Genomic DNA, 25,372 nt, shown 5'->3' with positions numbered 1-25,372 from the left:
CTGCCAGAATCTTAAGAGTTCATGTAGAGGCCTTAGCTAGGCTGTCACATGTACCATCCAGATGGTCTGAACACTGTTGCAGGAACAGTGAGCAGAAGACACATTCCAAGGACAGAGGGCAGGTGAGGAGCCTCTGATAGCCTGGGTCCAACTGACAGGTCAACCAGTGTTCACTTACTCCCAATTACCAACTCTGACAGCAGGGCCCCCCTTGGGCATGGGATATGGGCAGTAGAACTTGCCATTGCTGGAACCCAGGCCAATCCTTCTCATCTTCCAGAGGAGGAAACTGAGGGCATGAAAGGGGAAATGTCTTCCCTGAGCTCAGTTAGCATCAGGGCTAGAAACCCTGTCTCCTACTGCCAGCACATTTTCCACACCCAGTCGGGGGAATGGAACCCACAGTGTATGTTATTCTCCTGGCTCCATTACTACAACAGCCCCCACCAGCTCACAAAAGGAGACACGATTCATACTGTAGCTCTACCCCATATTGCTCTCTCAAGAGCTTATCCCTAGAATTGACCAGCAAGGTGGTGCATTGACCACTTACATCAGAATCATCTAGAGTATTGATCCGAAATGCTGAATCTCGGCACATTCCCTCGTTCTCTGAGTCAGAAGGTAATTTGGTCACTAAAGAAGCACTGATATGGAGTTTGAACTGTTTATATCAGTGACTTCTTACTTAGTTCTGGCCTTCTCTTTGTTTTTACTTTCCTTGGGGGCATTAAGTCAGTACCTCTATCATCATCTTGCATTTCTAGTTCTTGGTCAAATTCAACAAGAAATGAAAGTCACTATACTTTTCATCGAACTGATTTGGCCAGGATAGAAATGGGAGAAGGAAATCCTCCAAATAGGAGACATTCAGTTTTCCTTGCAGGTCATAATAGTTATATAGAAAGATCCCTCATTTACCTGATAGCGTGTTTCAATAAAAATCTAGGTACAAATAATGAAGACCCTCATTTTTAGTTGTAGGCAAAATATTTCTGTATGTCAGTATTTTCTTAAAACTGCAAGAATTTAGTTTAGTGGTTGAGGCAAAAGGTATATACAGGTTGGCAGTATCTACAAATGCATGTGTCAGACACACAGAGCTTTTCAGACAACTTAAATTAGTTGCCAGGATTTAAAAATCAGGATGTTTCACATTTTTAAATGTAAATTTCAATCTTCTATTTTAAAAATTTGATGTATTTCATACTGGACCACAGTTCCACAATGCAACACCCTGGTACCTAGCGTTGCTTTCCGAAACAGACTTTGGCCCGTTAAAGATGTTTGTAAATTCTTTAATGCTCCTTCTATTGAGAGGTGTGGTCAGAGTACCCGCCCCATGAGGCCACGAGGGCTTAGTGACTGCTCTGATGGCAGAGGTGGTGCTGTGTCAGTTTCTGGGCCCAGGACTTAAAAACTGGGAGCAACCACTTCCTGTCTCTTGGGATGCTGGTTCAGGGAAATGAGCTGCCGTGTGCAGCTGCCCTGAGACCACCAGGCTGTGAAAGACCCTAAGAAGAGAACCATGTGGAGCAAGAAAGGTGCCAGACACATGACTAAGGAAGCCTCCTTGGAAATGGATCCTCCATGTCGCTGAGGGGGCATCACCTGGGTCAGGAATGAACCACCCAGCTGAGCCCTTCATGAATTCCTCACTCACAAAAGCCTAAGCAAAATGACATCGTTGCTTTAAGCCATCAGTTTGGAGTAGATAAGAAGAACATGTTTCTAGTTTGCTCTATTCTGACCTCCATTCTTTCCTCTGGCTTTACTTAAGTTATTTTATATCCTGGCTGCTGTAGGAATTTGGAATCACAATTCTTATTTAAACCATGGTCTTGAGACCCTTGAATTATGTGAACTTTTGGAAATTAAAATATTAAAAGTAAATAGAAGTGTGTGCATATATATATATATATATATATATATATATATATATATATATGACAAGATTAGGTTCTGAGGACAGGGCAGATACAGAGAGCAAGGAAATTTCTACTTGGATAAGTTTATCTTCCATGGACCACCTTGCTCAAGGTGGATTGGTCAGCAATTTTCAGGAGCTGGCTTCCTTGTCTATAAAAGCAGGTCCCATTCATCTTAGACATTTGATAAGGCTATTAGTAAGATAGCTCAGCTTTTGTATTATTTGACTGTGTGTTTGTATATCTTCTGACATATTAGAAAGTGTATTTATTCCATGGCAATCTAGCCTGTAGGAGAAATGTCTGATTCTCTGTTAAAGTCTGTGCTTTTCTCATCATGTACTTACAGCTCTCAGTAAATATTTCTTGAATGAGTGAATGAACAAATGAATGCGTGTTGGTCCCTGAGAGTACAAAGACAGATGAGACATAGTCCCTGTCCTTGAGGAGCTCACAGTCTATTGAACACAGGCAGCAAATTAAATATTGGTTATGCCTCCTGGGTAGCACATTCTTTCATTCAGAAGCATCACTCGGTCCAAGTCTAGCTGCTGTTCGCACCCACTCTCAGATGAAACAATAGCTAGGGGATAAAAAATTGGGGGGTAGGTAGCTTCATGTGGTAACAGATGGTGACAAGACTTGCTGTGGTGATCATTTTGCAACGTATACAAGTATCAAGTTATTATACCTGAAACTAATATAATGTTGTTTGTTAATTATATCTCAATTTAAAAACACACCTTGGAGGAGCCCAGAATGGGGCAAGGGGCTGCAAACACCTATCCTGAAGATAGCAGCCTCTGCCTGCTGAGGTGGAGGAATGGAGATGTGTCCCATCAGAGCTCTGGGAGGCAGGGCACAGTTGCTCAGAAGCACCCTCAGGGACCCATCAGAAAAGGCAGATCAAAATCACGGATGCATCTTTCCACCAGGCTCGGCTAGCACCAGCTGCAGGAGCAGCAGCCAGGCTGCTTGATCAACGCCACTCCTCAAAGCTGCAGCTAAAGCTGAAAAGATTCAGGGCAAACACCAGTTTTGTTTGTTTTAAGAGATGTGAGGAAGGCCTTGATTTTAATCAGCCTGCCTCATATGGGTTTTGAGGAATTATCTTTTTTCCTTCTCAAGTATGTTTGGCACACTATCAGCTTGTGCATTTTTCCCCCTTTTTCTTTATAATTGAGGAATTTGTAAAGTTGGACAGAGGGGAAGCAAAGACTTATTTAATCTTAAAGATAAATGGTTTCTTGTTCTTTATTCTCCTGGTAAGATTGAGTATCGGTGTCAATATATTGATATGATCAACATTGTACAGAGCGTTGATTAAAATGCTAATGAGTTTTGAAAGATTTCTTTTTGTTTATGTTAAATAGCAACCATGAGGATGTCAAGAAATTGTTAGGGAGTAACGCTGGGGCTGTCTTGTAGTTTTTCAAACAGCAGAGTTGTATTCTAGCCCCGGGAGGCCAAACCTTGCAGGTGGAAATGAATTTCTGTTTGTAAAATAGAACCTGGTGAAACACTTAACCAGTTGTTAATTCGCTGTGTTTGTTCCTAGACCCTGAGCTCCTTCGTGTAGAAATCCTATAAGAAAAGGTAAAAGCAACAGTAACAGCAATGAAGCTTCTCTCAGACTCCTCACAGTTCAAAACTGTCAGCATGTTGTCATTTCAAAGAGAAAAGATCATCTGTAGCAAGGGTCATTTTCTTCTTCAAAAATAGCTTTTTTTGGTCATTTCAACATTGAAATCCAAAGAAAACATTAACCCATTGTCTTGGCAATTAGGTAAAATTATAAAAAATAAAGATATTGAAAGTAAACAGAGCTGCAGAAACCATCCCTAGTAAGTTGTGATTAGCTTGCACAGAATTTGGTACTGACCATGCACTTCATCCCGGCTGGGCTGAAGAGATCTGCTTCCAAAGGGGGAAGATCTTATATCTTCCTGAAAACATAACTTGCTGCTAATTTTTGTTTCTATTCTTTGAAGTCTGACCGCCATCCTTTGATGTGCAGATTAGTCATACGTTGCCCTTGCCTCTTCCGGGTGTTTCCTGTGTGATTGACCCCTGGTGATTGCAATTCACGTAAACCTACAATCTCGTAGCCCAAGATGCCTCCTGTCTGTAGAGAGGCAGGGTGTTCTTGAGCGAATAAAGTTTTATCCCCTAACCTGTAGGAGGTGACTAGAAGGTGAAATAAGGTTAAATAAAGCATGTTGTGTAAAAGAATTGGCATGTGACGTGGATCACTGGTCCACAGTCAGCAATTACTAGGGCCTCACTTGGTTGCATAATCTTGTCTCTTAGACAGCTGAACATTTCAAATGAGGACCGCATGGATAAAATTCCTGAAGCATAAGGCTCTTCCTTTCTCAGCACATGAAGACTGTTCTACCCATAAAAATCATAGACCCAAAGGAACTTCGGAAGATTATATTGTCCATGCTCCTGACTTTTGGTAAAACCATAAACGATAACAATGTGCCTGTTTTTAAGCTTTCAAGAATGACTGTAACCAGCTGTCTTTGGGAACCTCTCCTGATACTTAATTACCTTCCCCAGAAGGCAAATCCTGGTATCTCCTGGGACACAAAGCTGGATTCGAATGTCTGTACTGTCGCTCTGGCTGTGTGACTGTCAGCACATCACTGATCTTGACAAATCTCAACTAATTTGTAATATGCAAGTAAACAATGATTTACTTACATCAGGAAGTGATTTTTCAGGAGTAAAGAGATATGTGCACAGTACCTGATGCAAAGGAGCCATGTTACTTCTTTTTTTTACCTACCCTGATGCCCTCCTATTGCATTCTTTGTGTTCTCTGGCCTCAGTGTGGAGAGACAATGTCAAATGTCTAACCATTCCCTAAGGAACCAGATAGCATGATGGAACTGGAAGACTTGGCGCAAACTTTAAAAGGAAGCTGGCTTGCCACTTGCAGAATGGCAAAATAAACTGAGAAAGCATTTAGTAATCACACTAGGTACTTATTTATTAGTATAAGGCACTCCAGTTTGACCTCATCTTAACTCATTACATCTACAATGCCAAATAAGATCACGTTCTGATTTACTGGGAGTGAGAACTTCAACCTATGAACTTTGGAGGAACAGAGTTCAACACATTACATTAGGTTGTGAGATAGTAGTTCCTGAAAATCTTTTGTCAGGTACTACTTGATATTATATTATACTTGGTACTCAGGACAAAGTGGCTTGTGTTCAGCTGCCCAAATAGTGCAGGAAGACAAATTCCTTGGAAAACCAACCTCAGACCCCTTGCATATTAGGAGAGCAGAGAGAGATGGCCATGGTGGAGAACCGCAGAATCACATGCACTAATGGAAGAGAGGGAAAGCCTGGGCACAAGTGAGCAAGACAATAGGGGTCCTGGTTGAGCCACATTAGGAATGTTACACAATAGGGATGAAGCTTTGGAGGCAGTGGCTGTGTACTCTTGCAGATTTGGGACATTTCTTGCTCTAGCAATAGCTGTGCCTTCACCAGGACTTGGAAGCTTTTGGCCCACAACTATAGATGCAAAGGCCTTCAACAGTCCATAGGAAAAAATAATTTTACCAAGAGACCTAGCCTCAAAAATTGGCCTCCACCAGAATAATAGAGTTAATTGAGAATCTCAGCACCACATTTTGAGAAGCTGGGGCCAGATGAGAAAATTTTAGAGTAATTTTCAAATATATGAAGAGTATCTATTTTCATTAACAGCAACATTTTGTAATTTCAAAGCAAGGGAGACTCAAGAAGAGGCTTGATTTATGGGATATGTGATTCAGATTAGATTTGAGAAGAACTTCCTGACAGCGAAAGTGATGTATTAAAAAAAAAGAAAATCTGGAATCTTCCTAACATCTTAGATACAGAGGCAAGCATCTCTGGACTATAAAATGAGCATGCTCACTGCTGAATATCAAAGAGCTGAGCTTTATCTTTCCATCATTTTCTCATGCACCAGAGAGATATTGTGAGCATAACCTACACCAGGTTCAGGGCTGAGGTCTAGGATCTTAGGGATGATAGACACAGGCTAGGTCCTCAAAGAGCTCACTGGTTCATGCTCAGTATTTACTTGTTGAATAAAAAATAGAGATGTATAGATAGATCAATTCTGATACAGTATCATAGAACTAATAACTGCCCCAGTCCTGCATTTATATTTTTAACTATGGGTGAAGTCATTAAAGAATGCTTTTCAGAAGAGTTGGCATTTGGGCAATATCTTAAAAGATGATTATTGGTTTGCAGGGTGCGCATGATAGGATGGGACACACACACACACCAGAGGCATGGTACCAACCAGGCTATTTGGACACGGAGTACAGTGTGATTGGAGGAGAGGATATCTAGTAAAGGTTGAGAGGGCCACTGATCAGAGAGGAGGCTGATGGGGAATGAAGTGCATAAATCCCAGTTTTTTAGAGTGTTTCTTGAGTGACTAGTGATTTAATGCTTTATTTACTACAAATCCTACTATATTAATACTCTCCTGACCTGTCCTGAAAAGGCACTCCTTTTTGGCCTTTTTTTGTAAATTTGTAAAACAAAAGAACCATTGCCGTTTGTATTCTGAAAGATAGGCATGAGTGAGGTAATTCTTTAGTCTGTGACTATTTGACATCACCATCAGGTATTTGCAAAGATCCCTTCTCTTTCACTAGTCACACGCTTGGGGTCATGCTACAGAAAGCTGAGCAAGCCTGGTGTCAGCTTCTTTCCAGAGTGGTGGGACTTCGTGAAGGAGGTAAAGGAGAAGAAAGCACTAGATAGCTAGGCTCTTTGATGAGTTTGGAGCCACAGGGCACAGTGAACTTGCCATTGGGCCCTTGCCAACCTATTGTATAAAAATTTCATCTGTGCCCAAGAAGAGGGTGGCTCAGTGGCTTAGAAGCTTAGGAAACAAGCTTCTGGCAAACACTGCATCTTGGACTCTAGCATCTTTCCCATCAAGAAAAGAGATGTGAGCAAGGGAAAAAGAGGCTGGCAGGAGCTGAAGAGAATCCCTTGATGCATAACTATCTTTTGATTATCTTCTACTTTTCTGCTATCAAGCATCCCACATTTCCCTCAGCAAGGCAGACATTTTCTTCAAAAGGCAGATCACTAAGCAGTCACGATACAACATGAGGCAAATAAGGGGATAGGCAAGGGTGCTGTGGACCCTAGAAGGGGCCCCTAAGGCCCCTTCACATGGCAGAGCATTCCAGGCATCCAGCAAGTTTCAAGAAAGGACTTGTTCAGTATGACGGAAGTTTGCAGTGGGGGTAATTATAGGGGCTGAAATGGAAGTGTAGATAAAAGTGTGTGGTGCCAAGGTACTGAAAGGTCACAAGTAAGTCCTCACAGCCCTGCAGGGCAGAAGACCCAGACTCATTTGGCTGTAAGCCACAGTCACACACCTTCTGCACATACGTACACATGCAGTCGTCCAAGGGTGCTTTCCTACCATTGCAGTAGTTATGTGAGAAAACCAGGGAAGAGCACAATTGTAAGGAGTAGATAGTGTTGTGACTAAATAAATGAATGCCACCTGTGCATCCTGCTTGGGGAAATGAGTCAAATTAGTGAAACAAGTTGCATAATCACAGCAAATGCCAATCTCAGCCATTGCAGCAAGGCTGGTCAATTCTGCTTTTAATGAGCAGCTTCATGATCAGTGTGCATTCAGATGAATGAAGAGGAATTTTAAGTTTATATTTTATTTTCAATCACATATGTAGTATATAATCATTGCCAGAAAATTTTTAAAAATTAGTTATGCAAAAATAAAAAAGTTGAAGTTACTCAGAACTCACCATGCAGTAACAATTGTCAAAATTTTGGTGTATATATTTTCTGCCTTTCATAAATATGTATATTTATAAAAACAGATTATTTTGTTTCTTCTGTTCTCTTAGTTTTCACTTTTCGGTATATTTTTGTTTTATTCCCTGCCTTTTTTTTTTTTAAGGGAGGGGGCCAGTTTTGTTGTATAATCTGAGTTTTTCTTTGATTCATTCTCCCCTCCTTGTGTCACCCCAAGAATTTGGAAGGTATGGTATTTGCTTTAAGTTCCTGTCATAGTTAATATCAAATTTTTAAATAATACTGATATATATTTAAAACCTATGTTCTAAACATGTTTCTCAATATCAAGAATGAAACAATATTATTGACTCCCTACAACATACAAATGAAAAATAATCATACTTTTTTTCCTCTAGCTCCCCCCATACAAGACCCCTTTCAGTTTTTGCTATTCTACATTGAAATTTTTAACCTGGTCCATAATAGGTAAATTGATTCTTATATAATCGAACCTCTTGTTTCAAGAAGGATAGTGTTTATAGTCTTCTTAGACACAATGCTATTTAACAAGGTATGCATTCCTCAAATACCATATGCTTAGCTAATCTCAGTTACCACAAAGAACATCCAGCATTCTAGAGCCCTTTCCCAGATAAAGATGACTTCTCATCATCTTCGTTTATTGCTAACAGCTTGGATAAACAACAGAATTTGGGAATCATAGCATAACCATTCTCCCTGAAAACCATGTAGGCAAATTCCAAGGACATTTTTTTCTTTTACACAGGATCTATTTCTTTTTCCTGAATTTGGGGAAGGTTCTTTTAGACTTACTATTCAGTGGGTCTAAATATTTATCAATTTTCACTAAGTCCACAGTAAAACCTTTAAACTAGAGATTATCTCTTTTTTTTTTCATTTCAGTGTAATTTTTTTCGAAACACATTTTTGAAATTGGTTCTGTGGCACCAGTTCTGATTGCTTCCTCATTTACGCCCTTTATGCATATACTGTGTTTGTGATTCTAGCCCATCTTTTTCTTTTTGATCATTTTCTTGTGCCTTTTTTTCCCCCTCTGAACTCTGGGTGATTGTCTCAAGTTTGTACTCACCTTAATAGTTTCTAAACCAGATTGATTTTTTAAATCGCTTCAGAATGTTTGTCAATACAAATTTCTTTGCCTTGCCCAAGGTCCACTGAATCAGAATCTCCTACATTCGACCCTGGATTTTAAGTATCTATCCATATTTCTGATGATCATCTAGATTTGAGAACCACTCTCTTATTTCACTAGTCTAATTACATTTAATTCAGGAGTGATTGTCCTCTTTATTGCTTTTCATGCAGTTTTAGATTCTGAAATGGAATTATTTTGCTTGCTTGTTTTCTTTTCATAAAATCCCTTTTTATCTCTGTTTGTTGCCTCATTACCACTCTCTTAACAAGTTGGTGTTTTGAGTAATTACCTTGAGAATACAAAGTAGTCACTCTCTCAAACTTTTGTCTTGCTCTGTGGCAAATTTCTTCCAAATTATTATTTTTTCTTTTATGTGTTATGTTAATTTCCTTTTGTTTATACAATGTTTATAATTTGTGTTGAGATAGTTTTTATCCTATGTTGGGGGCCTGTTTGATGACGCCCTCTTCAGTGGTGCCTCAGGTAACTTCTGTGCATTCCCAGGCACTCTTAATTTGACAGCTGCCTGGCATGTATTTACATAATAAGTTCTGTCATTCAGCAGCCTGAGGATCATGGAGACAAGCCAATTTCATAAGTAAACCCAGCAGTAGAATGTTTGCCTTACTTAGCATTTTCTACAAATTTGGAAACTATTGCATCAAAATCCATCTCTCTGTATCTTGGGTCCGTGTTACTCCACCCACTGTTCTGTGTGCCTAGTACAGTTGCATCTAGTACCTTGCAGGAATGCCTATCCATGTGAGTTGGTGAGAACTTATAAGAGCTGGGGCAATAACCTATCTAGTTCTAGAATGTTTGTCCTGTTTCTTTAGGAATGGCCACATTGGTAACAAGTGTGTTAGAGAAAAACTCTGACTTTAACAGGAGTTCTGTTGTCACTGGGCCACGGGTACATCTTCCCCAGGCTGCGTATTCCACATTGCTCCCTATTGGTGAGTCCCTCTAGTTCCTGTGGACTTCACTTGCCTTTAGATCTCAAACTTTCATAATAAGAATGTCTCCCCTAGATGTCAAAGTAAGTCCACAAAGAAAAGCAGGTAATAGCCATAAACTGGAAATGAGCCCAATATCCATCTGCAGTTATGGTTGATAAGTGGTGTATTTATACAATATATAAATGCAAACCCTAAGAGCCAGTTGCACGGGTGTGGATAAATGTCAAAAACAATGTGGAGCAAGACAGTGAAATGGAAGACACCAAACGACTATGTTCACTCTCAGGATGAAAACTCATGTCTTCCCTCTGTTTGAGGTCACCTACATGGCATCAGATGCAGGTTTCTAGATGCTTGTAAAATGGCTTTTTTAAGTGACCTGTTTCAGTACTGAGAAGAGATTGTTCCCTATTCCTGCATTTCTGGATATCTGAAAGGAAGAAGGTGGGAAGCTTGCTTTCATGGGAGACTTTTCCCCAGAAATACAGAAAGAATGGCTAGAGTTATACACAGGGTAGTATTACTAGCAATTTGACTGTGAACAGTGCAGGGTATAATTTTTCAGCAGCATTGTGTGCATACATTTTCTTCAGAGGTGCAGTAGCCCTGTTATGCTTGCAGAGGAGGCCAGCAAGGATCAGCGAGTTGAAGTCACTTGTGTCTCTTGTTGTCAAGGACAAACACTGATTTCACAGTTCAAAGTCTACCTACTGTCCACTACATCACAGTGCCTGCAGCCTCAAGCCTGTAGTCAATTCAAGTTAAAAGATACATCCAGTCATTCAACAAGTATTTACTGAGCACGTTTTGTGTGCTGGGCTAGCGGCTGAGGATGCAGCAGTGAACAGGATACCTTTTCACTGCTGTCATGACACTTAAATATAATATGGAACGTAGGCACTAAAGATTTGCACAAAAAACTATTAAATGACAGTTGTGAAGAAGTTACTGTGTGATAGTATTTAAGGGAAAAACCTAGACTACAGAACCAGGGACAGGATTTCTTGAGGAAGTGGGCAGTAATCTGAACCCCTATCGATAAGTTAATTAAGCAAAGAAGCAGAGAGAACAGCAATACAATAGAGGGACAGCCTGCAGGAAGAGCCCAGAGACTGGGAAGAACTTGGTAAACTAACAATATTAGCAAAAGGGCCTAGTGAGGAAGATGGACAGTGGTCAGAGATGGGGAGCAACATACTTTGCAGATCTGTGTAAACCATGATGATCAGGATTTGGGTTTTATCCTGAAAGTAAGGGAACATCTCTGAAGTGTTTAAAGAAGGGTTGGGCCATATCCATTGCATTGTCTACTAAAAAGGGGATGCAGGGAGCAGACAGGCTCATTCCTGAGCCAAAATATAATTGGGAATGATTGACATATACTAATTACCTGTTATGTTATTATAGATTTGCTTATAAATGTATAGAATCTGTAAGACTCTTATTTATTTTTTTAATTGAAGTACACTTGATATGCAGTACTTATTGGTTTCAAGTACACAACACAGTGGTTCAGCAGTTACATACATTATTAAATCTTCACCCCAACTAGTGCAGTTACTGTCTGTCAACATAGACAGATGTTACACAACCATCGACTATATTCTCTATGCTGCACTTGCATCCCCATGACTAACTTACATTATGATTGAGAATTTTTGTGCCTCTTTGGCACAACCCTTCCCCCACTTCTTAGTGTCTGTAAGGCTCTTTAAAGGGATGGAACTATGTCACTCTCAGTCTACATATTGAAAACTGAAAACACATCTGGCAAACCTTGAAAGACATCCTTGGCATTTGCAACATTTTAAGTTGAGGATTTGTGTTCTGACTAGTAGGAGGTCAGAATCTTGATGCCAACTCCATGGATCTTGCCAGAGCCCAGCCTCACCAGTCAAACTTGCCTGCCCACCTGTCACCCAGAGGTTGGGGGCCATGAGCCCTGATGGCTGCTTAAGCTCTTCAGGGTGCCGAAGAAATAGCACATGGCAAAATGGATGGGCTTTTATTTTACATCAACATTTTATTTTTATAGATTCTCCTTCAATGACCATAAAAAGTCCATTCAGTAGATTTTTTTTTAATATCAGAGAATTAATTTGAATAGAACTTCACTTGATTGCCTGCCCACCCTTCCTCTGACAGTTATACATTGCTCTTCCATACAATGGGAAATACCCGATTATTCTCCAGAATAATGCCACCTGGAGTGACGAATGTTCCAATTCACACCTGTTTATTGAGTACTTAGGGCATGGAGGTACTATGTCATGTACTTTGGAAATGGATGACAAAGATGAATGAGCCAGGTATTCTACCTTCAAGAGACCCCCAGATTTAGTAGAGGAGATCAGAATATTGCTCAGACTATCGTGTAAGTGCTACCAAAATAACTAACACACTCTGCATTTTCAGAAGCAAGAGAGAAACCAGGAGGACTTTAAGTTACCTGGATCTGTGGTGGTAGGAATTATTTTTAGAAGGTTGTTTTTAAGAAATATACTGAAAGCCCATACTTCAGACAAACTCATTATATCAAAATTCTGGGCAGTCCCTATTTGTATTCCTTACATAATTTCCTTAACTGAGTCAATCTCTTTAGACAAATCTTCTCTGAAATAGCAGTGCATCTTTGGAGATCACTCATGTGCATGTCTGATGGCCTCTGCATGGTTACTGTCTGGAAGGGACCAAAGTAGCTGTTGTTTAGTTCTCATCTTTAATTTGCTTCAATATCAATGTGATGTAGAACTTGTTGTTAAGCTAATTGCATCTAAGCCTTTATTTTCTGCTGCTAAATGGAATTTGTAGAAGGCACCCTCCCACCCCAGAAGGGTAGAACATTTAATCACAATAACCATCTTAACCTTAGGTGAAGTACCTTGATATACTTTAGGACCTCATTACCATAAAGTATCTGACTAACTGTGAAAAGATGCTCAGGTCTTTTAGAATTACATTGTGTTTGATACTCAGTGTAAATGACCAGATGCCATAAAGTAGCAGCTCCTTAGGGAGGGGGCCAGAGGAGGGGTAAGCACCACAAAATATCAATTATAGTACAGATTTATAAACTTTTAAACTCCTCACAAACATACATTCCTGAATAGACTGAATGGTTTCTTCTCCCTCTGCTTTGTACCTGTCGTTCTCCTAGAAATGTGAGCAGCATAAATTGCATACTCAGTTATCAGAACAGAAGTAGAGAATAACCTGGAAAATACTTTTGAGTATTAAAATATATAGTTTTCCCCAAGCCACCCCCGAGCCTGGGACCCTGAGTTTTCTGGCCTCTTTTAGGAGCTGACACTTCAATTTTATACCAATCCAGGTTCAAGGATAATTGCTCTGAAATTTTTTATGAGAAAAACTCACTTGTCATTTGCATTTTAGATCCCTGCAATGGATTGGCAGGCATTAGAGAATAAATTTATCCTCTAGCTATAATCCTGATACATACATATATATATATATATATTCTCCAATTTGACACAGTGGAGCAGGGTACAGTTACTGAGAAATTGAAGCACCAGGTGTGATTAAATAAGTTCACACATTTCATTCTCTCTTTAATTTCACATCACTCTTCAGCAGCTGAATCCATGTGCTCCCCCCATGGAATCAGTCAGCACCATGCATTTTTATTATGCCCAGTGAGTGGTGGCAAAATGTTTCCAAAATAAGCCACCCTGCTGGGCTCTTGTGAGTCAAATCTGCTTTTGTCTCCAAGTGATTCAGTATTGCCAGATCTGGTTTATTAATCCATTCATCTCCCTAGGGAGTAAGACTTCTGGTACTTTTATATCATGGATGCTCAATTTCAACTAAAAGTAGTTTCAAAAAATAGAGAAATCTAAATCAGGGATAAAAACCTATTAGAAGAAGTCTTCACCACCTTTCCTCTCAGCCTCGCCTGTTGTTTTTTTTCTGCACCTCTCCCATGTCTCTCCCCACCCACCCTGAGTCTCTGCTTCTTGGATTAGGAGTTGGAAATGGTATTAATACATTTCCTTTGCAAGCTCGTCCAAAGAAGCTACATTTGTGGCATCCTTAATGCCATGACAAAATGAAATTGAGGTAAGGGGGCATTTCTCAGATTAGGGTTCAGTGTGCCTGACTCGGGCTGTTTAGCAGCAGGCAGTTCAGGACCAGGAGGAATAAACAGCATCCCTATGTTGAGAAGCAAGAAGTCAGGCAGTATACCCAGCGTGGCAAAAAGCACCTTCACAGATGCCATCTCTGGAGAAAAAGGAGTTGCTATTCCTTCCTGGGGGAGTATACTCTCGCTTTGCAACCAGTGGCCAATCACTGTGACCAGTAGTGGGTCAGCTGGGTAGCATGATGTAAGTTAATTCATTCCACAGGTACAGATTGAATGCCTGTGGGCCAGGGGCTGTCCCAGGCAGCACTGAACAGGCACCACCACTGCTCTGTGGATGCTTACCTCTGCTCTTCATGATCTGACCTCTTGCTTGCTTCTCCATTCTCAGCCATTGACCCCAGTGTGATCTGTTAACATCCCATCAGGGAGAGTGATATGCAGATCTGTGAGTAGCATGCTGTATTCTTGCTTGCATTCGTTCTAGTCTGTGTGTATTGGAGACTCTAGAACTCCTTTTACCCCTTTACCTGCCCATCTTCGGCCAAATATTAAGTCTCATTTCTTCCAGGTACCTCCCACAGCCCAGTACTTCCTCTGAGTTCCCCACAGTGTCTTCTTGTCTTTCATCCCTACTTTAACTTTTTCAGGGCTAAGCAGTTTTTTCATTATGGTCCACATTCTGCCTGACACAGTGGGCACTCAATAAATACTTGTTGAATCAATCATTGACTTCATTTATATCCTTGAGTAAGATCTATATGTATTAATTTGCCCTCCACGTAATTTTTCTAAGACCTACAAGATAGCTCTTAAGTAGAAAGTGGAGAGACTGTGACATTTGTAATCTTGATCCACCCTCATTGTAATGAGAATTAACACCCCCCATGTACTTTCCTATAAAATCACCTCCTCTCCCTGGCATGCTTTTTAATAAGAATGGAACCCCTTGGCTAAATTAAATTGGAATTGTTAGAAATATTAGGTGGTTCTTTGTGGGAATCACTACTGAAGAATTGTCAAGCCTGTGCTTACCTTACTGAGTATAAATGAAGAGTTCTTTAAAACATAAAAGGAAGAAGAAACATTCACAACTATGAAAAACAGGCATGTAGATAAAACTTAGAAGGCAATGAAGAAAAATGAAAGAGCTGTGTTTGGGTAGTGAGATCAAGGGCATATTTTCCTGATTTTCAAAATATTCTTTACTATTTTATAATTTATTTTTGATGGAAAAATTATTAAAAGGAAAGACAAGAATCTTCTCAAAAGAAGCATATTTCCAGGAGGTTTTACTTGTATGAGCTCAAATGAACCAATTAAAGGTTTTCCCTGAGCAAATATCTTGCCAGTGCTGTTGCATTGTTTAGATTTTTTTTTTAATCTCAGGCTTTTTTTTTTAGCACTAAGATGTTCATTCATTCACTTAATGAATGACTATTAAATATCTACTCTGTGTCAGGCACTCTAATATGCATTTTTATCTGTATTAGTGATGTTTGCGTGGAGTTTGTTCTCTGTTCTTATCCCTGCTGAAACAATTGAAAGGCAGAGACACAAGAGCAAAGCAGAGCCAAAGTTTTATTTGAATACACTCCAAGGGAGGAGCGGGCCAGAGTCAAGGTAGACAAGGGCTTGAACTTTTTTTTTTTTTTTTTTCATTTTTCTGGAACGCTTCACAAATTTGCGTGTCATCCTTGCGCAGGGGTCATGCTAATCTTCTCTGTATCATTCCAATTTTAGTATATGTGCTGCCGAAGTGAGCACAAGGGCTTGAACTTTTAGGAGTTTGTGTCTTAGCTGGGAAGCACCTGTTTGATTGACAGGGTGAGGTCATTTGATTGACATTTCTTGTTATACACCCATTCTTCTTGGTGTGCATCTTTTCCCTGCGAAGCCTTTGTTGTCTTCATGTGGGTCCCCCTAACTGGACAGTTTTTCCTTGAACATTATCTCCTCCTTCCCTCACTGCTCATGTCTATCTTGCTACCTAACACATACATGTATCAAGTAATCATGTTGTATACCTTAAACACACATGGTATTGTATGTCAACTATATCACAATAAAGCTGGAAAAATAAACAATTATGATGACATTTGCATAGCACTTGCTACCTCCCCAAATTCATTTCCATACAATTCTATAAACTAGACAGTCAGAGAAACACTAGCTGCTATAACAAACACATTCCAAGAAGCTGGTGGCTTAGTTCTCTCATATTTAACAGTCCTAGCTGAAGGTTGCGGGTCAGTGGGTGACTGTCATTTGGGGGCCTAGGAAGACAGCAGTTCTGCTACCTTTAATATACCAGTTTTAAGATTGCTCTGGTCCTTGCCATTCCAGCCTGAAAATAAAGGCTTTACTTGGCAATTAACAGAGGTTACAAACATCACTGGGGCTTCTATTCCATTGGTAAGAGCTTAGTCACATTAACCACACAAGCCTCAGGGAAAGACTGGAATTGCAGTTTAGTCTTATGCTTAGGGTAAAGGGAAGAATGGATCTGGGGGGATAGTTGTAGTCTATGCCACAGCAGATATTTTTAAATTGCCATTTGTAAGATGAAAAAACTAAGGCTCAAAGAGATTGGCCTGGTTAAGGTCACCCAGTTAAATGTGAACAATCAGAAATAGAAGTCTAGCTTCTGAATGATGGATCAATCTCTCTTCTGTCACTAGGTGTTGCCAAGAAATAGAGTGGTCACAAAATATAGGCTTGGTAGGGGCATTATCCATGGATTTCCTACATTTACGTGAACGTGGACTGTCATAGCATAGACAGAATTTGATATTCTTATCTCACTTGTTTCAACCTAGGCCAGAGATGGGATCTTCCTAGTGCTTAAAGAAAGGCTGCATGCCATCTTGTAAACATTTTAATGTAAGCAATGTGTTTGGCTTCTGACCAGCTCCAGACCAAGACTGAGAACAGACTAGTAAGATCCACACCCACATCGAAAGTTGAAGCACTGTCCACAGGCATGAATATTGCCTGGGGTCTCCCTTGTATCTCCTGTTCCTCCCTATCCAACAGCTCACTTAATGCATACTTATGGAGAGATTTTTATGTGGTATTTTATGAGAGATATTACGTGTAGCATGGATCAAGACCTACACGACCCCAGCCATTAGAGAGCTTATCACAGACAACAACTAAGACAATGATTACAGATTGTGACAAAGGATGCTGCAAGAGAGAGAATGATGGTAGAAGACCTACTGCAGAGGTGGCTTCTGGGAAAGTATTTCTGAGGAGGTGATATTTAAGCTGAGTTCTGAAGGATGAGGAGTGAGTCATGTGAAAAACAGTGGGGAGAGTCCTCCAGACAGAAAAACAGGGTATGAAGAGGGGTTTTGAGCAGAAAGATTGTGGCACATTCAGAGAACTGAAGGTGTCCCTTGTGCCTAGGACATTCAGTGAGTAGAGTAAAAAGTGGTCAAGATAATAATAGGTAAAGTATTCTTAACTTTCACAACAACCTTATAAGGTGGATTACTATTATCATCCCCAGTTTGCTGATAAAACTGAGGCATAAACAAGTTAATTGGTTAAATAATTTGTATAACATTACACAGCTAATGAACAGGAGGGCCAGGATTTAAATTCATGGAGCCTAGTTCCAGAGTCTATCCTGATACCACTGCACTTTGTGCAAGATTCAAAACCTTGCACTCTATCCATACACAACTTTTCTCTCCTTTAAAAAAAATAAAGCTTCTCTTCCCTTAACAAAATATTCTTTATCTAAGATCTCTGGATCCCTCCCTCCTACAAGGAAACTCAGTAGAGCTGATGACTTTGGAAATATAGTAATATTTTATGTACAATATATATTACATACAAAATATACTCTATTTTAATCAGCTATTTTACTGAAATTCAACATTTCTTTCTATTCTGAATGTAAGCACAAAACCTCAAACTCTTAGCAGTTCATGTGACTTTGTCACTAGAATCACAGATAATTTTTCATCACATAAGAGTCGTTGAAGATATCTTGAATATCATTTGCACTCACCACTCCTTTGAAAACTATGGTAGTTATTATTATGCCCATAAATCCTGATCCCACATCTAGGGAAGAGGCTTAGAGGGAATTCTCAAAGAACTTGGCATGTGTCTTTGGTAGCCTGGGGGGCGCAGACATCTGAAAAGCCAGAACCTGTGGCGTGCTTGGGTGGGTAGCAGGCCAAACAAAAGGTTTTAATGCTAGAGGCAGCTCTCGTTTGTCACGGCAAGGGCTGCATAAACATTTCCCATGGGCTAGATCTGGAAATTTGGATGGTTTCCAGTTTGGGGCTCCTCTGTAAAAGTGCTACTCTGAGTATAATCTGATCTGTCTTTGGGTGACAAAATTACACTAGGAGTGAATTTGCTGAATCGTAGGGTAGTATATTAGTTGGCTGGGGCTGCCTTTACAAAGTACTGTAGACTTGCTGGCATAAACAACAGAAACTTACTTTCTCACAATTCTAGAGACCAGAAGTCTAAGATCAAGGTGTCCCTAAGGCTGATTTCTTCTCCTTGGCTTATAGATGGCTGTCTTTTCCCTGTGTCCTCACATGATCTTCCTTCTGTATGTGTCTGTGTCTGAAGTTCTTCTTAAGAGGACATCAGTCATATTGGATTAGGGTCAATCCTAGTAACTTCATTTTACTTTACTTACCTCTTTAAGATCCTGTCTCCAAATATGGTCTCATCCTGAGGTAATGAGGGTTTAGACATCAACCTCAAGTTACAAAAAGAAAATGAAGGTACTGGTATGGACAACTTATTTTTTTGCCTAGTGATATTAAAAAACAAGCAAAGATGACTTGTGGGGGACACAATTCAGTCCATACATACATGTTCAGCTTTAGAATATATAGAATATATATGAAGAGAATCCCTTCTTCTGGTGTCTCAAAGTGGTTGTGCCAATAAACATTCCCTTCAGGAGTGCATGAGATTTCTGCTTGTTCCACATCCTCAGCCACACTTGATATTTTATTTTAAAGAAATCTTTAAGCAAGCTCTCAACCTTTATATGCTCTCTACCTGACTGAGGGATAAAGATAATGAAACTTGTTTTCATACCTCTTTTGCACGCTTTGCAGTCTATGTGCAAAGTATGTGGCATCTCCCTTTGGTATGTGGCATCTGTTGTGTTTATGGATAATTTCATTCCAACCTCATGTTAACTAGTTCTAGAATCTTTGCTTGCTTGTGTTTTATATCATTAGACAGAAAAATAAGTCACCAATACCAATACCTTCATTTTTTTTCTTGACTAACCCTCCTACACCTGTACCAGCATTTGGAAATCTCCAAGGAGTTAGGCGTCTTTGTTCTGATGTTGGGACTGCAGCTCTTGGGGTGAACCTGGCAGTAGCACTTCCCAGGGGATGTCGCCCCGCCTAGAGACTTCTAACAGTCCCAGCAGGGCCGACTGCTCAGGTTGGCCTGCAGCATGCCTCCTTTTCCCATCCCCTTCTCCAGAGCTAGGCCATGCGGTTTTATTTTTCCAACACCGTCCCTAATGGAAGGCTTCTGAAAGGATTTTTCTAACCTTTTAATGGCATTTAAGGTATAAGAAGGTTCATTCTGAAGTAACTATTCTAAAGGCCCCAAAGCCTCACATAGGAGCAACAAGTCTATGTAACCTCACCTCTACTCCCTGCCCCAGGATTCCATGTCCAGTGCCCAGGTTATAATACAAGTCTGTGGCTGACTCTTGGCCCAAAGAAGCTTCCTTTCACCCACAAATCTTTCCAAAGGTGGAGTGGCAAATCTCTCACTCCTTCCTGGAAAATCCAAACTCAGGAATTTCAGAGATCCAGGAAAATAGCAAATTACAGGAGTAGTCTATAATTTCAAAGGAAAAGTATCTAAGGATCTATAGTGACATGATATTTTGATGATGTGTTAGGTTAAGTTCATCTTTTCTCTATTCCATTTTCAAAGTTTTAGACTTTGAAGACAAAAATAGAACATTGTACACTTTTTTTTAGAAGAAGAGCCAGTATCCAAGTTATAAAAACACTTGGGAAATTAGAAACATCCTCAAAGAGCAAACAGCAGTGGTTCCATGAGAGCATATATCCATAAGAATGAAGCACTAAGTCAGTCCTTTTAAACTTCTGGTCAGAAAACAGAGGAAAATAATCTCTGCGAGAGAAAGAATAACATATAGTTATGCTCTTAAATATGGAAAAGGGCATGTTGGATAAATATGTATGTTGAATTAACCTAAATTTATCATTCTACTTACTGTGTAAAACAGAAATAAAACATTCAAAGGTTTTTAAGAAATTTCTTTCTTTTAAAAAAGAAAGCGTTGGACATTTATCCCAGAGAAATGAAAACTTACATTATGCAGAAATATGTCTACTGATGTTCACATCAGCTTTATTTGTAGTAGCCAACGACTAGAAACAAGCCAAATATCCTTCAATGGGTATAAATTAAACAACTTGTGGTACATCCATCCATGGCTTACTAGTCAACAATAAAAAGAAACACACTATTGATACTGGCAACAAGTTGGTTAAATCTCCAGGAATTACGCTGAATGAAATAAATAACGCCAATTTCAAAACATTATCTATGCTATGATTCTATGCATCTAACATTCTTGAAATAACAAAATTATACAGATGAAGGACAAATTATAGTTACAAAGGGCTATGGATGGGGTGGATGTGGCTATAAAGCTATAGCACAAGGGAGCCCTGTGGTGGTGGAACAGCTCTGTATCTTCATTGTGGTGAAACCACACCTGTGACACAAAGCCGCACATGTGACAAAATTCCATAAACTACATGTATGCACACAAGTGCTTGTAAACCTTGTAACAACTCAGTTTCCTATTTTTGATATTGTACCAAGTTATGAAGCTGTTCACACTGTGGGGTGCTGGCTGAAGGATACACAGGACTGCCCAGTATTTTTTTGCAACTTCCTCTGAGTCTGTGCAAAATAAAATGTTTTAGAAAAGAAGAAGCTGTTGTGTTTTGTATCCTCATGTTTCCATTGGCAGTAGAATCACATTATCCTACATTAAATATAGTAGGGGGATTTTATTTTAGTCTATAGAACTTATGAATTAAAATAGTATAGTAGATACAGAGAAAAATGCATAGAAGATGTCAAGCCTGTATCTGTTCCTGCCACTTAATTTTAAGTAAATGGGGATAGTTAAAGCGGGAATAGAGACATAGGAAGATGTTTGGAATTACACTTTCTTTTACATTTATTTTAGCAAGATTAAAGTAAAAAATCACCTCCTTAAGAACCTTAACCTTTAATCTCTTTCAAGTAAAAATTCAGAATTATTCATCAGCATGGAATCCCCTCTTTTCTTTTATCTCTCGCCCTTTTTCACTCCTTCCTTCCTTCTCTCCCTTTCCCCCTCCATATGTATACATACACACTTATGTATACAATATATTTACATATATAATATACTATGGATGCACATACTGTAGATGTATATAAACTACTATAGTTACAATATATATACACAAAGCCACATCTGAGACCTAAATAATTACAAAACTACTCCTAGGAGTGAAAATCTTTATAAATTTGAACATTTGTCCTTCCCATTAAATCCTATAAGCCAGAGGTGAATAAAGCAGACTTAGAAAAAAACAATAATAAATAGGTTACAGAAGATGTTCCTCTCAGTGTTGTGTAAGCAGGCATACCATATCTGATCCGCCCCATCCCAACAACCACCTTTTACCTGGAGGAACCATACTGTTCTTCATAATCGTTTATTATATATCTTGTCTGAGATCCCTAATGGTCCCAATATAATATGCTTTGTTTGGAAAAAGAGAAGGAATTCTTCATTAATTTTCATGAACTTCTTGATAAACATTGGTGCTTTCAGGTTTATAAATAGAGTCGTGTAGGTGTGTACCTGCAGGAAAGGAGGAGAGAAGATAAGCCGGTTTCACATTTAACATCTTGGAGAAATTCCCTAACCACCACCTCAGCTGTGGTTTAAGCCAGACTACCTTCTCTCAATTTGTACTAGCAAATTACCAACAGATTATCTACCTGTCTGCCCTGCTGCTCTCACACCTGCATGCCATCAGTGTTTTGAACTAATTAATATGTCAATACAGGGGCTTAGAGTGGTTTTTGTTCTATGCAGATTTCTAGTTTGGTGTGTGAATGTTTATGATAGATAATATCTCCCTTAAACCCCATAGCAGACACGTGATAGGAAGAAAATCTCTTAAATACCTCCACTAATAGTTTTGTATCAATGGCTCTTGATAAAGGGGAAATTATAATCTTGGGATGTTGTAATATAATATACTCTTATAATTGCAAATTCTAAATTTTTCTTTCCATGGTTGTCTCCCACCAATTTGGTTCCATCATCTTAAGAAAGAACAAGGTCCTTCACAGTAATAAGGGAATATTGCTATTTCATTTAATACCAAACTAAGGTAAATAAATTTCCCTGTGCTCTCCATGTGTCATCTGTGAGTTGAGTCTGGAAGGAACAGGAATTTCATAGTTAGCCTGGCCTTTGAACCTAACTCTGAATTTTATGGGTGGGAAAGGAAGAGGGTGTCACCTGGGGCATGTCATTTAACCTTTTTGAACCTCAGTTTCCCCGATTGTACACTTTAGATAAAATTGTTACTATGAAGATTGTTGTATTATTAGATAAAATATGTAAAAAGAAAAGCCCACAAAACATACAGCATGTCCTACATGGATATTCACACTACAAATGGTTTAACAGAAGCTGTAGGGGGAGATGGTCATGTTACGGGGCTGGACCAATTATGCAAGGGAGGCATATACATCTTTTACAAGGAGGCGAAAATACTCACCCACACTTAACAATAGTCTAAGATATTATATAATTAAATCTTATAAAGGCTCTAAAAGCTTAGAGAACAGAACAAAAGTGAGGGTGGTCATACAAATATTCATAAGAAGGGACTCCAGAACACTGGAGAGAAGGCAGGTAGTTAATTACCTTTTGGACATACTGAGTTTGAGGTAAGAGTAAGACACAGAAGCAAAAATGATTGTAAGCATCAAAGGGAATAAACTAGAGAAAAAGCCTTGTGATCAAAAACACAGAGGCGAGTGTCTGAAATCATAGGAAAAAGTGGCATTCCCAGGGAGAGAAGATAAAGAGATGAGAAAAGCACAGTTCCACAGAGGGAGGGTCCCAGTGCAGAGGCAGCAGGAGAGAGAGAAGCCAACTAAGAAAAAAAGAAGAAGAGGATATCTTCTGGGAGATTTAATCGGGGCTGAGGCTCCTCCATTGATTCCAGGTACAGGGAGCCTCAGAATTCATGTCTTTTTTCCATCATCTAGACCTTCACCAGACTGAATCTGAAACTTTGAAAGAATTTTAATGTAACTACATCTCACAGAACTGCTCTAAAACAGCTGTGAGCACACTTCTTCTACAGTTCTTACAAGGAACTAGATATTAAATATTCTGTGCTTTGTGGGCTAGACAGTTTCTGTTGCCAGCACGTAACTCTGCTGTTGTAGCATGAGAGCAACCATAGATGATATATAAATAAATGTGTGTTTGATTGCATCCCAATAAAACTTTATTTACAAAAACAGGCAGTAGGGCAGATTTGGGCCATAATTTGTTGACCCCTGTTCTAGAATGTATACAAGCCATATTTTTCCTCTCGCACCATAGGTATCCCCCCATGGGTTGTTCCATAATCCAAGGAGAAACAGAGCAGCCTCCACAACCAGTTTCTCCAAACAATACTGTATACATTTGTGATACCACGCCTCAGAGTGTTACTTCTTATAATAAGTAAGATTTTAATGTATCTGAAAGATGTTTTTAAAGGTAGTAGGGAAAATCAGAACTCAGCTGAGGTACAGTCATTGCAGATGTAATAAAATGTAAAATATCCTATTCCCAACCAGTACACCATGCTGCTTTAATTTACAGAATATACATGGCATTAAAAGTCTGATACATCAGTTTAGTGGCAAAACCTTAAGTAAGAAGAGGTAAATATGCTTAGTCTGCTTATTTTACAATTACTGCAATAGAAGTGAGAAATAGTGCAAATTCTTAAGGGTTCTCATTATTTTAAGAACACCAGTTTGGGTCCTCCAGTTCAATGCCTTAAGTATTTTCTGCTAGTAAAGTCAATTATCCTTCTCCTCGGACAGGGAAACTCTGAAAGGCCTTGAACTTGTGTTTGTACTAAAGGCAGTCCTAACATGAGAGCTTTAGTGACATCTTAGTTTGTCCACAGACACTCTATTGACCACTTTGTGACTATAATTGCAAAGGCATTGCAAAGCTACTATTCCAAGGAACACTTTAGACTACTACTGTAATATCTTACAAGAGGAAACAGACTATTTTAAGAATATAGCCCTTACCATCTAGAAGCAACTTTTTCAACTCTGTGATGATGTCTTCAATGAATCAGTAAGGCAATCGGTTATATATTTGCTATTTTTTCTTCTGAAACACCTTTATGGTATAAGGAGGCAATGGCATGTTAGAATGAATAAGGATTTTGAAGACTGAAAAACTGAGTTTGAATCTGGCTGTAGATACCAGATCCTGTATCAGATTCTTTGAGCAATTTGGCTAAGTCTCTCTGAGCCTATTTGTAAAATGAGGCAAATCATTCCAACTTCATAGGACTGTTGTAAGAATGAAATAATTTAATAGCTGGAGAATATTTAGCCCAATGCTAGACTAGTAAAGTACTTATTCACAATCATCATGCATTAAAATATTTCTACTATGTAACAGAAACTATTCTAGACACAGTGGAAACAAAAATAAAAAGATACAGACCCTACCCTCAACAAACTCTCTCTGGTAGGGATATCAGTCATGGATCAAAAGTGGGAAACCACTCTAGCTATCTCAAACAGAAAGTATTTAATGTAGGAAATTAGATGCTTACAAAATTGCAGGCAGGTCTAGAGGAAGTGCAAGCCTTCTGCTGGAATTCTAGAAATGGCTCCCAAGCAATACCATCCATCTGGTTTTGTGAGGCCAGCTGTCCTTTCAGCCTCAGTATGGAAGGTGAAGAGTCAAGAGAGTACCGGGGAAATCATTAAGGTCCAGAGCACATCATCTTAGCTGTGATCCAGGGATTAGGAGCCCCATCATTGCCCCTGCCTCTGGATACCCTTGGAGTAATGACTGTTCCTAGGATCTCTGCCACAGAAAAATCCAGTGCCTCCACAGCTGGGCGTGTGCAGCCTCCACCTCACTTCCTCTATCCAAATCTCATAAAGAGTAATTTGCTAAACTTACAATCTAGCTGCAAGGGAGTCTGAAAAATATAATACTTTGGTGTCACAGCCTTTGCAGTATAATGAAGCACAGTAGAGGCAGAGAAGAATAGATACTGAATAGCACATACCCATCACTGTAG

The 25,372-nt window shown here is 39.4% G+C and overlaps 1 protein-coding gene and 1 non-coding gene across 11 annotated transcripts in view; one reads left to right on the top strand and one right to left on the bottom strand.

Annotated features, from left to right (window-relative positions):
* The window catches only part of SAMD12 (sterile alpha motif domain containing 12), a 392,988-nt gene that overhangs the window by 263,917 nt on the left and 103,699 nt on the right, over positions 1-25,372 (top strand). Inside the window, exon 5 of one of the 10 annotated variants that reach the window (XM_037010843.2) lies at positions 4,239-20,772. The exons of 8 other annotated variants lie outside the window; for them this stretch is intronic. In XM_037010843.2, coding sequence (XP_036866738.1) covers positions 4,239-4,246 — 8 coding nt within the window. In that variant the 3' untranslated portion in view covers positions 4,247-20,772. Of the gene's footprint in view, positions 1-3,486; positions 4,218-4,238; positions 20,773-25,372 lie in introns of those variants that run through there. One more of the 10 variants, XM_037010840.2, reaches the window with a different exon arrangement.
* LOC118971048 (U6 spliceosomal RNA) lies at positions 15,631-15,737 on the bottom strand. Its single transcript, XR_005059300.1, has one exon. It is a non-coding gene; the product is annotated as a U6 spliceosomal RNA (small nuclear RNA).

This window comes from Manis javanica, chromosome 2, assembly GCF_040802235.1.
Source record: "Manis javanica isolate MJ-LG chromosome 2, MJ_LKY, whole genome shotgun sequence".
Lineage (NCBI taxonomy): Eukaryota > Metazoa > Chordata > Mammalia > Pholidota > Manidae > Manis > Manis javanica.
The sequence above is the reverse complement of the archived record's forward strand: the minus strand, read 5'-3'. Positions and strand labels throughout refer to the sequence as shown.